Source organism: Lates calcarifer, linkage group LG2, assembly GCF_001640805.2.
Source record: "Lates calcarifer isolate ASB-BC8 linkage group LG2, TLL_Latcal_v3, whole genome shotgun sequence".
In the NCBI taxonomy this organism is placed as follows: domain Eukaryota; kingdom Metazoa; phylum Chordata; class Actinopteri; family Centropomidae; genus Lates; species Lates calcarifer.
In genome coordinates, this window is record NC_066834.1 from 11971150 (window position 1) to 11984963 (window position 13814).

A 13814-nucleotide genomic window follows, 5' to 3' on the forward strand; every position below is an offset into this window, starting at 1 on the left:
TGGTAACTTTGTCAGGGCAAAAGTTGGTTTTAACAAATCTGTAAAAAAAAATTTTTTTTTTTTTTTTTTTTTTTTTAATGTTTTTCGGGAAATGTTCCTGCTTCTTAGACTTAAGACAACTCAGGTTACTGCTAAAAAGTTAACATTATAGGTAATTTCCCCTTACCTTCCATTTCTAAATAAACAACCCACCTGGAGACAGTAATCATCATCTCTGCTCCTCTATAGCTTTGTACCTTCAAATTGCTGATGATGACTGGCCCCACAGATAACAGATGGGAGATAACCGCCTGCTGCTACGATACAGCATAGTTAATGGTTTTAGTGGTGATTAACAGCTTGTGGTCTCTGCTCATAGATATGCTGATGGCTGCAGGGTTTCGCTGGCACGGCAGGGTTTCAGGTGCCAGCCTGTGTCCATCTTGACGGACATGGAAACACAGTATGACATGAGAAGCAAAGAGTGTACAGGTTTTCATTACACACAGATACCATAATATACTACATTTCATTATAAGTCCTCAACAGTCTGCAATGCATCAAACAATAAGTCTTTCATGCAGAGGAAATAATGTTATGCAATGAATAATAGATGCTGGAGAAATCTCTGATGCACACTTTGTATGATCATTAGGACGAGCTCAGTATTTGCTTTATAGGTTCCGATATGTTGATGCAACTTTCTAAGTAATCCTTTAAGTTGTAACTATGGGATTAGTTAATGCTCAATAAATAATTTACTTTGCAGATCATAGATGAACCATAAGAACAACTTCTGGGTTGAGGGGAAAAAAATCACTTTTATCTTCTTCTAGAGACACTTGTTTTGACTTTTAAGTTCATCAGGAAAACCAACAAACTGTTTGACTTCTTAGCTTCTGGGAAAAGACTAAAACGATCTTAGCTCCTAGACTTTGTTGACATCTGTGAAGAATAAACTGCAAATGTTTGTTGCAAGCAAAACTCCCTCTGCCTCCAAGGAGCAGACATTAGCTCCAGCATTAGTGATAGTGAAGACAGTACAGTGCCAACAGATGCTGAGAGCTGAGGAAGAGTCAAGATTAGAAACAGTGATAATAAATAGTTTCCTCAAACAAATGAGAGAAACTTTCTGCTGTGTTTGCACTTTTCAAAATCACATGACTCTCAAACCCCACCTGCTTCTTCCTCCACATAATTCACACAACATGACAGTGGTGCTGAAAATTAGGAGGATGATTGTCATCAGAAAAACATTGTATTATATTCTGCACCTTGTGATTTAAATCCAATGTCAGTGTAGAGATTGTGTCCCATCGCAGATGAGCATTAACATTTACCTTTTTATTCAACGCAACTCACCTTAAAGCTATATAATGTAACTTTTTAACCTTAAAATAACAGCTTCAAAATCATTGTGATGGTAAACCGGAGCATTGAAGTTGCTGGGTCAGATCAGTTAAAAAAGACATGTAAGTCATTAAAAACCAGGATTAATCTCCAAAATCCAGCGAGGAAACTTCAAAAATATCAAGAATCATAAAGTTTGGTGTGTTTGTTACAGCAACAGCACTTCCTGCTCCAGAAGGCAGGGCGCTGTTGCTCAGCGAAGTTGCATTTTGTCACTTTAATGAGAGTGGTGATGCCGAACCAAACAGAGGAGTACTGTGAAACCAAATACATGAACTAGAAGAGACTAAAAGGCCATTACAAGTAACTCCTTTCACATTACACAAAGCGATTTGATTCACTGGAAACAGAAAAAATTAGAGGAGCATTAAGTATTACTAAAATAAACCCAATTTTTAAATAGAATTTTATCTGATCAAACAGCTAAAATTAAAGCTGGCAGCTGGTCAAACCCCTGTGTGCATGCATACCATTTTCCATGTCTCTTTATGCTAATGCATTTGTGTCACTGGGGCCCCTGCTTCCGCTGTAAGACAAGCTGTGTGCACAGATACAGAGTTACTGGAATTTCTGCTCTCGGCTATTGATTTTTGGTGGAGTTTGCAATTGTTTACATGCCTAGCGAGAGGCATACAAGCTTTTTCAAATGCTCCCCTCCCCTGCTCTCTCCTCCGTGCATTAGAGGTCAGCAGACAGGCAGGATGTGAGCCGGCCGATAAGCTGTGGAGAGACGGAGAGGTTGTCAGGGATTCTCTGGTGGTCAGTCCGTCACTGTCTAATGACATGCATGTCGGAAAAACTGCAGAGTCTCTCTTTTCATGCTGTTGGACACTGTGTGAGCAGTGGGTCAAGTTTAAATTAGTGCAACAGAAGTCACTTTGTTTTCTACCATCAATGGATATAGTGGGATATGATGTCATGCTTCAGACGGGAGCTCCCAAAAGCACACAATTAAATCCACAGTTAATCAATACTTAGCCTGCGGTTTACAACACAACAGTAAACCCACGCAGCTGCTCTTTTGGAAGTATAATTATGGAAGACTTGGTCAGACCACCACTCCTCCATCAAACCAACTGTTATGTGGGCTTAAGTCATGGTGAGTGTGGTGGCTGCTGACACCAGTTTGACCCCCTCAGCTCCCTGAGGGGACTCTGCCCTCCCTCCTGAGGTACATAGGAGGTTGAGTTGTTGCAATAAAGGCATTGTTGAGAATGTTTCAGGGTTAAATTATTATATTTTAAACACCATTTGAGGCCCTCAAGCATATTTCATACCTGAAAATATTCAGCACTCCAACATTTTAGCATAAAGTAGAGTAGAGAGCCAAAATGTCAGGAATCACGCCTGACAACATTAAATCCTGACCAGCTACATTATCTTCCTTAGCTAACCTTGACCTCTGACCCCTGACCACCTCCAGGGAGGGATGACAGGAAAAAACACTTCCTCTGTAGGATCAATACAGTGACAGATGAAAGGATCTGCATTAAGGAAGGTGGTAGATCCACTCCACTCTATTCCACTACCTACACACACAGAAACAGCCAGTACATGTGTCAGTCAACATACAGTACGAGACAGAAACATGATAGCAGTGTTTTTATCGACTATATCAGAGGGTATTGAGACAAATACCTACTCCAGTATCAGCACTATGAGGAGTCGTGTCCATTAGATGTCAGATCATGACTCAGATGAAAATATTTTGCTTGAAAAAAATGTTGTACCCGAGTGAGGTATGAAGGTTTTCTGTTTCACTGTAGCTGGTTTTCTTTACAGATGACTAAAAGTGACTTCATCTCACCCCCTGCTAAATGAACTTTCCTGTGTTTGTATAGCTTATCAGTGAGCTCATGCTAGTGGGCAAATTCTGTTACTTTTAGACAGCCAGGCTAGCTGCTTTCCCCTATTCACAGCCTAAATGCTAAGCTAAGCTAATTACCTCCTGGCTCCACCTCCGTGCTATATTTACAGTCACGAAAATGGTATCGATTTTGTCATGTAGCTCTCAGCTTTCACATCCTTATATAATAATTATTAGATCTTGCTGTCCTGCAAGGAGATGGACAAACTCTGTTCAAACCAACAGAGTTTTATAAGTTTCCAAAGAATGGTAAATCTAAAAAAGACATGATAACACTAAAAAGTATTCATGTCAGTCATCAGGAAATAAAGCATGATACAAAGCGTGAGTCGTGAGGCGAGGCTGTATATTTAATATAAAGGGAGTGTGATGCTAAGTAGATTTCTACTTTCTTGTGTGCTTTGTGATTCAATGACACACAGCACTAATAAGAAGTAATTAAGTTATCTTATTGCCGTCCCATCTTCTTCATCCTCTTAATATTGATTCAGATGGGCTGCTGTGTGATGTCCTGTCAGGGCGTCTTTTTACATGATGAACTGATGGAGTGTAAAACGGTGTTGACTCACATCCTGCTGTCTCACCCGGAAAAAAAAAAAAAGGAAAGAAAGTGAAACAGCACTGAAAGGGGAAAAAACATGCTGCTGCCTCCAGTCTCAGTTTATCATATCACAGTTACAACAAGGCCAGGATGATGTATAATTACAGCACTGTGTGTGTGTCTGTGTGCTTCCATCTGTGGGTGCAGAAACAGTTTTCACAAGACTGAGCTCAGGTCTGTGAAAATAAATGTGTTTTTTTTATCAGCAAATGTACACTGACTTGTGGACCATGTGGTTTTTACATTTAAGTGATAGAAAAGGGTTTCAAAAAGGTAAAATCGTAGCCCAAATGCAAGCTGGAATTACTGGCATTAAAAATACTCTAAGTTGCATCTGTGTGTTAAGTTTAAAGGTACTGGAGCGATGCTTTGATGAATGGACCACCATCTTGTTTGTATCTCATGGTCTGACATGTACACACACACACACACATGCATGCACAAGCACACAAGTGATGGCGTACTGTGATGCTGTCTTTCAGTGACTAGTTAAAATGTCTTCAGTGCATCACCATGTCAGGCCCTTTGTAAGGGAATTAATGGTTTTCAGTCGATTATTGTTTGTGTTATATAATAATGCATTTCCTTCCTCATATAACATTTACAAAGCAGACGTTTGAATATTTTATATCTGTATTCCTGCATTGTTTTCATCCATCTTTACATCTTCTTCCTCTCCACCTTTTGTAGGTGCACGGCTTTGGTCCTTTGAACCCTGATGTTCCCAGTGGTCTGTAAAACCATGAGGTCCCTGTATCTTGCATAAAAAAATATATATAAAAAAAACAGTGCTAGTACTGGTGATGGTCAAAAACTTCATGGGGTGCCTTTAACACACCACCTGAGCAGATCATTCATGTCCATGACAGCATGTTTGGTGGCTTCATCATTACAACAAGCAAATAATATTTCAGTTAATATCTATGCATTTACACACATCTCTAACAACTTCACCCTGAGGTATTTGGCATATCTCAAACCTCTGGTGTTTTCATTAGGATTTGAAATGTGTCTTTGGACCATGCTCACCCACACAACACAAGCTTGTAGCCTCAGCTCAGACATTTTTTTCAAGCTACATGTCTGAACATCAAAAATAAAGCTCAAAAACATAGCCAACATTTTGGACCACATTTAACCTCTCTGTTACTGCAGGAAATATACAGAAGACACATATACGGGGGTGCACTTATGTAAAAATATCCAGATACCAATGTGTCTGTGTGTGTGTGTGTGTGTTGAGTCCAGTGACCAGCCTGGCTTGGATTACGCTCTTTCTAATATGACGAAGAGGAGAAGCCTCTCTGGATGCACCTTGGTTGCGGGAAGCAGGACGGCTGCAGGCATAAATAAATCTCCCCTGAGGAAAGATGATACAGAAGCTCACATGTCCACAGCAGATGAATATCCAAGCCCGTCAGCATCTTAATGGCTACAAATCACAGTCTATATGATACACACAAAAGTGTCGTCTTAATATGCAGAAGAAGTACTTGAAGCAGTACCACAAGTACTTCATTTCAAAAGTTTTGCAAACAAAATTTTTTACTATAATGTAAAGGAGTGTGCATCTTAAGTAAAAGCACTACTTAAAGAAGAGGGAAGTTTGGCTTCAGATTATAAGAGAAAAGGGAAAGAAATAATTAAAGAGAGAAGACAGGGAAAAAAATGATGAATGAGTGAAGATAGCAGACAGATAACACACAAGTATGCACAAGTATGATGAACACGAAAGTGTTTCCTGGACAACAAATTAAAAGTTAGTGATTACAAATCAGATTAAGTTGAGATATCATAAATAAGAGTTTAAATCAAAAGTTTGAAGAATTAGAAAAGCAAAAACAAAGCTGGAGAGGCTATACAAAAACAGCTCCATAGGAAGTACAACATGATATTTAAGGAATAGTCAAATATTGTGGGGACTACACTTATTTGCTTTCATGCCAAGAGTTAGGAGTCTGGCTCTGTCCAAAAGTCAAAAAAAGAAAAACAAAATATGACATTATTTATAGTATATCAAGGCTGCGAGCAGTAATTTGGAATGGAGAGAGAGTCCAACGCATACCATAACCTCTTGTTGAATGATAATTTTTATACTTCAGGTCTTATACTGATTAAACAAACAAGATATAATTTGTGAGCTTTAGAGGTGCTGGTTGGATTTTACCCATATGGACAGAGGAGGCTAGCTGTTTCCCTCTGTCTCCACTCTTTATTCTTAGCTAAGCTAACCAACACCTGGCTGCTTCATAAAGTGGTATTGACTAAACTGACTAAATGGAACTCTGCCAGTAGCAGTTGCTATAGCAACATAATGTTTAAATGAAATTAACAACCACAAACAATCAGAGAATAAATGAATAAAATAACAGTAAGTGATTACATCACAGAGCAGCTCTGTCTCCTTACAGTTTAAAGGAAGTGTATGTTCTAACATGATGAGTTAATGCTGTTATTGCAAAGATATTAAACTATCAGTAAAATGTTCACTAACAATGTATTTATTCCCCACTATTTTCTCACTGTCTTGCAGCAGCGTATGTGACCTTGTATAAGTAGTCACAGCATTATTAAACTATTTTTATGCCTAGGCAGTACTTAGCAGAAAGATCATGGTCTGGGTTAATAAGAAAAAGTTCACAGTTCAGACACAACAAGTTACTATAATTTAACCAAAATCTATCTACTTTTGTTGCCTGAACAACAGATAGGAATCAGGATGGGTTCCCTTCTCTCTGGTGCCACAGTCTTGTTCATTGTGCACCCATCATCTGCACCAACCACCGCCTGGTGACTCTGCTGTGGTTCATAAATGTAGCACTTCATTGATTCAAAAATACCTGAGCAAACATATTCCACAGAAGGACATTTTTAAGTCCACATCCACTTTACTATGTCTGACAGCTCGGGACACTATATGGACAACTACAAAAAATAAATAAATAAAAAATAAATAAATAAGTGGATTATCTCTTTAAGTGAAATGTAATGAGACCCATTGGTATCCGAAGAGAGAGGTGCAGCACTGCTGTTGGTCAGAGGAGTCTTCTGATACAGATCAATGGAAACAACTGAGACCAGTGGAGCCAGAGACTCCCTGCTGATTCAATTTACCATTTCTGTATTTCATATGATCGTACTGCCGACACACAGACACACACATGCACATACACACCATCATTGGAGCAGAGGCTGTGATCGGATGTTTCAAGGACAAATGCATGCACAAAAATGGTTAACAAATGTAATATTTCTGTCATTTAGACATGCGAGACTTAAATAGAAATTAAACACCAGTAAAACAGAATCAAAATGCCTAATTTCCCTTAAAATGTCTCCTCCTTCATTTCCCTATGCTTTCTTTCCCTCCAGCTTGATATTTTGGGCAACTTGGGGGCAGTGCAACAAGCTGTAAACCTAACACTGACATGTTAAAAACCTTAAAAGGTTGACATGGTGTTGGCAAACAGTTTCTTATTTACACATTAAGCAGACATGGAACAACTTTAGCATTCATTTGGAATTATTTACTGTATACTTGGTAAGTATAAATCCTCATTTTATCTCTGGTTCTCCACCACCCTCAGAGGGAAATACTCCACCATGTCCACCAGCTAGTTGCTGACTTTTTCTGATGTTTGGTGCTGGACAGTTAAAAGGACCGAAAACAGCTAGCCACTGATGAGAGGCATGACAGAGGATCAAAGCGGTCAAACTTTAATATGAGCTGAAATATGCTCAAATGCTTAAAAGAGCTGAGGGGAGCTGCACAGTCAGGTGAAACTGTGTGTACATTAACATACATTAACCTTGAATTTGTGGAAAAAGGTCATATTAAGGAGAAAGTACGCAACACTTTTGGCTACAGCTGTGGCTGAGCCCCATCACACACCCCGACCGAACAGGTTAAAAAATATAAAATATGATTTTAGCGTGTATATGCATCCAACAATGAGTGCAAACAAACTGCCTCTGAGACTGTAACACATGCATTTTGTAGTTTGACTCCCCTTGACTCCATAAAATGTCAATGTAAACTGTAATAGCCTTCATATAAAAATACAAGCAAGAGTAGAGTCTCCGTTCATTCAGAGCTGCATCAATTATTCATAAATACCCCTGTCGGCTGTGCTGCTCCAGGGATCGATACCTCTGTAATGTGGACTGATATGAGCCCCTGGTCGAGTCCTGGCTGTAGCAGGTTAATGGGCCGACTGGATTTCACCCGCCGCTTGAGGCAGGACAAAACTCTGCACCACACCCCACTGACACACTGACTACAGCAAGTTGTGTTTACGTAGGTACAGCAGATACCAGCAGGCCTCAGCTGTGTTTAGAGTGTTGAGATACATGGACATATTACTGAGAAAATGGTCCACAGCAGCAACGACGTCATCACCAATGTCAAAATGTCAACTACTGAGCTCCTTCTTCATGTTGAGGAAGAGGCAGTAGGTGGGTAAGGCAGGTGTGGGATGAGTTCAAATCCATGTTTGGTGGACGACTGCACAAAGAAATGATGTTGTCCATTTTCTCAAACAGTGCAACTTGGAATTTTCAATTACCTGAAACTGAAATACCACAAAACTTACTAACTTCAAACTATCTGCATAAACACTCTGCATGTTGAACTGCATGTGTATGTAATGAGAGCTGTTTAACTCATCTCCTTCTGCTGTAGGATACCAACTTCAATCACCCAAACTATTTCATAAAACTTGCTATGACTGATAAAAGTGTAGAGATTGGCACATATTTCCACAAGTTGTTTTTCTTTTTATGTTTCTTAATTCATTTTTATGTCCTGTTTTCATTTGGTAAATTAAGTCCTCCATTTCAAATCATGTGCCTTTCTCTTAGTGGTTTACCTGACTCTTTGCGTGTGTGTGTGTGTGTGTGTGTGTGTGTGTGTGTACATGTTCTCTGATCCATTATTCTGCTGAATCAATTTGTGCTGCCATTCAGTGGAGAGGTTGAATGTTTCATGGAGAGAGCGGTAAATGGTGAGTTTCTGAGAAACTGTGAATGACATGATGAAAGTGTTGCATAGTAACAGTACCCCACCCCCCACCCCCCAGCCCACCCACCGCTGTTGTAATTAGATAAATTACATACATAAATTACATAATAAGTGCAGGTAATGATGCAGCAAATGACTTTGAAAATTTGACATATCAATACATAAATAAATAAATTGGTTAAGAAATAACTTACCTGACCTAATTAGTTCTTCAGGGAATCCTTTAAGCCCAAGCTCAGACATTTTAGTTTCAGTTCCTTTACGACTTTGTTTCTGAGTTTGCAGTCAGATAAATTGATCTGGTTGTTTGCCAGAACATGTGGCGTTATCATCCTGCAGAGCTGTTGCGTGATAATGTGAGGAGCATTAAATATTCAGTTAAGAGGAAGTTGAGTGTCACTACATTATCTGAGATGTCAGGCATTTATTGATGACTATCCTTTATCTGTTGGAGCTTGGAGGACACACACACACATACACGCAACCACACGCACTAAAACCACTGGGAGTAATATTATTTGTCTGATAGAAGTAGTCTATTTGTTTCATGAATTATATATCTTCCAAAATGTCATCCGGAGCAAGTAGCTCGCTCTGACTCGCACACTGTGCGTATGACATCACCTTGACAGATGAATCCTTTCAGCAGCATTTTCTGGAAGTTTTAACTGGGAAACTCAATGGTTATTCAGTCAATAAGTGAAGCTTTTTAAAATGCTAGTCTCCTCTATTGGGCTGAATTCTTAATTAGGAAGAGTCTGTAGCTACACTGAAGTGTGTGACGTGTAAGTCCACACAGGCTGTTTAGTAAACCCAAGGAATAATCTGTTTGTTGCAGTTTGGCGTTCTCCACAGACAGACTTAAACGGATTTAAAGCCCCCCATGAAATGTGCTTTGATGCTTTAAGTTAAGCTACAGGCCTCTAATGAAATTAAAACAACTTGAACACACATGCAGAAATAGAATTACAAGCAGGAATAATTCACTTTGTGAATGAAAAAGCACTCTCTGGCTGCTCCGGTTATCTTTTATCTTTTTCTTTTTTTTTCCAGGAGACGGAATTCATCAATGAATGTGTAAAGGAGATGTGAGAGAGAGAGAGAGAGAGAGAGAGAGAGAGAGGGAGAGAGAGAGAGAGAGAGGAGTATGTCTGACTAACATTAACTTGAGACCATCCTCCCCCCTTTACACCCCACCCATCCCTCTCCCTGGCTCGACCCCACTCCACCTTCCCTCATTCATTCAGACCCGGCCCTGGCGGAGAGGAAACTGCTGCCCCCTCGGGGATTTGGCATCATAATTATATAGGAAGCGGAACAGTCTGCTGTCTGTTAGAGCTGGAGAGGCTGCAGGCTGGTCACACATGTCTGTTAATGCGTAGTAAACAACTGGTCATAACATGGATTTGGAGTCTCTCTGCCATTGTTTGGAAGGTAAGATAATCACTTGTGTTAATCTTCAGATAGTTAATAACAAAAGAGAGTGATGTCAAACCTCCTGCTGCTCACAGTCTGTTGAGTTAGATTATTATTTTATATTGTCACTGACCGTTTCTGCAAACTGCTGTTGCAATCACTTCAACAAACTACAGCTAGGGTGTTAAAACAGCAGCTTTGGAAGGAGTTAAACAAAACTTTCCAATTGAACCATCTCTGCAGAATGAAGCTCTAAAAGTCTGTTACCGGGGTAGATGTTAAACCAATTTCTGTGGTTTGACGGAAACTGATCCATTTTAGTCTGCAGGCTGTTTCTGAACTCTGTAGTCTTAATCTGATTTATTGCCACTGGAGATGATCAGAAAAAATCAGCAGGACTCCACATCAACCTATCAGTCTTGTACCAAATGATTAGATATTGTGTATAGTGTTGCACATGCAGATTAAAGAAAGTTCTTGAAGGGCTCTTCTTTGATCAGGGTGTAACCAAAATGAATCAGATGAATAAACTGAAAAAACATGAAAATCATATGGAAAATTCAGTGTGGCACTTTTTAAAAGCTAACAGATTTCAGGATGGAGAACTCTCAAATGGCTCTTTTGTACAATTAAGGTCCCAACTGAAATGATAATTAAGAGGTTCTTTCCAAAATGGATCGCTCTGGAGCTATATATATATATATATATATATTATTTTATTTTATTTTATTTTATTTTATTTTATTTTATTTTATTTTATTTTTTAAATATGGCTTTGCTGTGATGCAAGACTTAAATATTTTCTGAGCTCTTTGTGGTGAGAAAAAGAAACAAAAAAGTTGTTTCTTTTATCAGCAGGGCTTTGCAGACAGTGATACATCTGTTTCTCTTACCTCCCTTTGCCTTATGCACAATTTTATCTACAGCAGCTTTTTGATAACAGGCTACGTGTTACATTTCTCATATTTATAATGTTTCATAGATGAGATAATGATTAGATAGCATCCTGATTCTGACATCTGTTTCCACAGAGTAACAAAAGGAAACAGCCATGTCAGAGAAGAAGCCACGAGCCTCAGACACACGTCCCAAATGTGGCCTCCGCAGTTGGAGTGCAGACAGTTACATTTGGAGGGGGAAGAAACGCTCCCGGAGCTCTCGCAATGTGTCGAGTCCTGGGGGACTAGAGGCAGAGGGGACAGAGGATCTGGGTGTGCGGTCAACATCCTGTCCGAGGCGGCGCAGGGAGAGAAAGTGTAGCTGTAGCACCCTTGGGGATGCATTGACATCTGCGGATATTGATGTAGTGTGTCGGAAGGCCTTGTCCCGGCGCTCTCTGAGGCAGAAGTTTCAGGATGCTGTGGGCCAGTGTTTTCCTCTGCGCTCCCATCATCATCACCATCATCATCACCATCCACCGGGCTCCTCACGACCCTTTTCAGTGCTCTTCTGGTCCAAACGCAAGATCCATGTCTCAGAGCTCATGCAGGACAAGTGCCCCTTCTCACCCAAATCTGAACTGGCCCGATGTTGGCACCTTATAAAGAATAATGCCACCCACCCAAGTGCCCTCAAGGACATGGAGACTCCCCTCAGGCCTAATGTGTCATCTTCCTCAACCTCCCCACCACAGACACCCATCTCTTGGGAGGATATCTGCTGCTCCCCTGGCCCTGGCACCACCACTCTGGAAGACTGGGACCCTTCTTGTCCACATGGGGGAGCAGAGGGCAGCTGCAGCAACACTGACTACATCCTGGTCCCAGATCTCCTCCAGATCAACAACAGCCCCTGCTACTGGGGTGTGTTGAACCGCTTTGAGGCAGAGGAGCTACTGGAGGGCCAGCCAGAGGGAACATTTCTGCTCCGCGACTCTGCCCAGGATGAGTTCCTCTTCTCGGTCAGCTTTCGTCGCTACAGCCGTTCCCTGCATGCTCGCATTGAGCAGAACGGCAAGCGTTTCAGCTTTGATGTGCGCGACCCATGTATGTACCGGGACCCCAGTGTGACAGGACTACTGAGACACTACAGTGATCCAGCCACCTGCCTCTTCTTTGAGCCCCTCCTCTCTCGGCCACTACTAAGGACCTTCCCTTTCTCCCTCCAGCACTTGTGCAGGGCTGTGATATGTAGCAGCACTACCTACCAGGGAATAAACAGCCTGCCACTGCCACCTCAGCTCAGGGACTACCTTCGACAGTATCACATCAAATGTGAAGGGGCCTGTGCTGTGTGATGGATAAAACATAGAAGGCAAGGATAGGACAAGCAAAGGCAGGTTCTTCTGGCATAGATGCAGGAATTGAATCACAAGTAGCTTTGCTGTTGCAAACCTCTGAGGTCTAAAAAGATGCAGAACTGGAGAGGTTTTTGAGACCTTACTGCATCACGAGATAGAACAAGGTCTAAATCCATATACTGCAGGAACACATGGACATAATGCCTCATCATCCTTCAGTACAAAGTGATGGCCTGCACCTTGGATATAGGTTTTCTGCTTACAGCTATCTGGACAGTTACTGCAGCCAGGGTTAATCTGTGAGCTGTGATACACTGAGACACCTGGAAAATAAGAAAGCACACTGGAATATGTTTGCCTTAATCATCTAAACAGAGGAGGAATCACAAAGACATAAACTTTAAATCCCTTTTTTGTGGAATATTGAAGTTAGAGCACTTTTGACTTCCAGACTTGTCTTGTATGGGCACCTAGAATCTCTAGTGGCCACTAGAGGAACTGCACCTTTCACGGTACCTGGCTGAGACTAAACCTTCTTTCACGTACCCTAATATCAGAAAATGTGATGCTTTGCTATGGCCATTTCCTGTGGTACAGAGACTCAAATCGAATCCAGTAATATCCAGATAGTATTAATTCTTCATTAACGTTCCACTTAACAGAATTTTTATACACCTTTAAACCTCTTCCTTTTGTAGGGTGAAGTGGCACAACATTTTCATAGAGCTGAAAATCTGTTGTAGCCTAACTAATCCATCCATCCATCCAGACATTGCTGATAAGCTGCTTCAAGTACCATAAACATCACAAATGTCACCTCTTTATGCATTTTAATGGTTCCTAACAGCTATCAGCCTGTACTGAAGAGGAAATCAATCAATTGGACTGCCTTACTCTGTGCAGCCACAAGATGGCAGCATAACTGAACTGATCAGAGGTTTGGGACGCTTTCATCTGCCTCACTTGTCTATCTTTGCACTGCTCAGCTGTGTCTCTAGTTTTCTATCTCAGCTGAAAGTTCCTCTGTAAAATAGTATTTCAACATTTCACAAGTAGTGTCACTGAAAAACTGTTTACACAGTTGAGCACAGTACACTATATGACTATCCTCAAAGCATATATTGTACTCACAACACAGATACACAAACCAATAAATGCCATTTACACTGCCTCTGTACTATTACTGTGTCTCATATTTTTTTGTCATCTTTGGGCTGATTCAGTGGTGCAGCATAAGTCATGCTTATCCACGCCTATTGCTGCTGCAGCTGTGGGCTGTGTC

The 13814-nt window shown here is 40.7% G+C and overlaps 1 protein-coding gene across 1 annotated transcript; it reads left to right on the forward strand.

The window, feature by feature from the left end:
• The first annotated feature begins 11344 nt into the window (after window positions 1-11344).
• socs4 (suppressor of cytokine signaling 4) lies at window positions 11345-12882 on the forward strand. Its single transcript, XM_018683842.2, has one exon. It carries the CDS (start codon window positions 11345-11347, stop codon window positions 12527-12529), a length of 1185 nt encoding a protein of 394 aa, XP_018539358.1. The 3' UTR covers window positions 12530-12882.
• Window positions 12883-13814: the final 932 nt, after the last annotated feature.

Bases quoted from the DNA above. Each gene is read 5' to 3' on its own strand.
- socs4 (XM_018683842.2), top strand. From the start codon at position 11,345: ATGTCAGAGAAGAAGCCACGAGCCTCAGACACACGTCCCAAATGTGGC.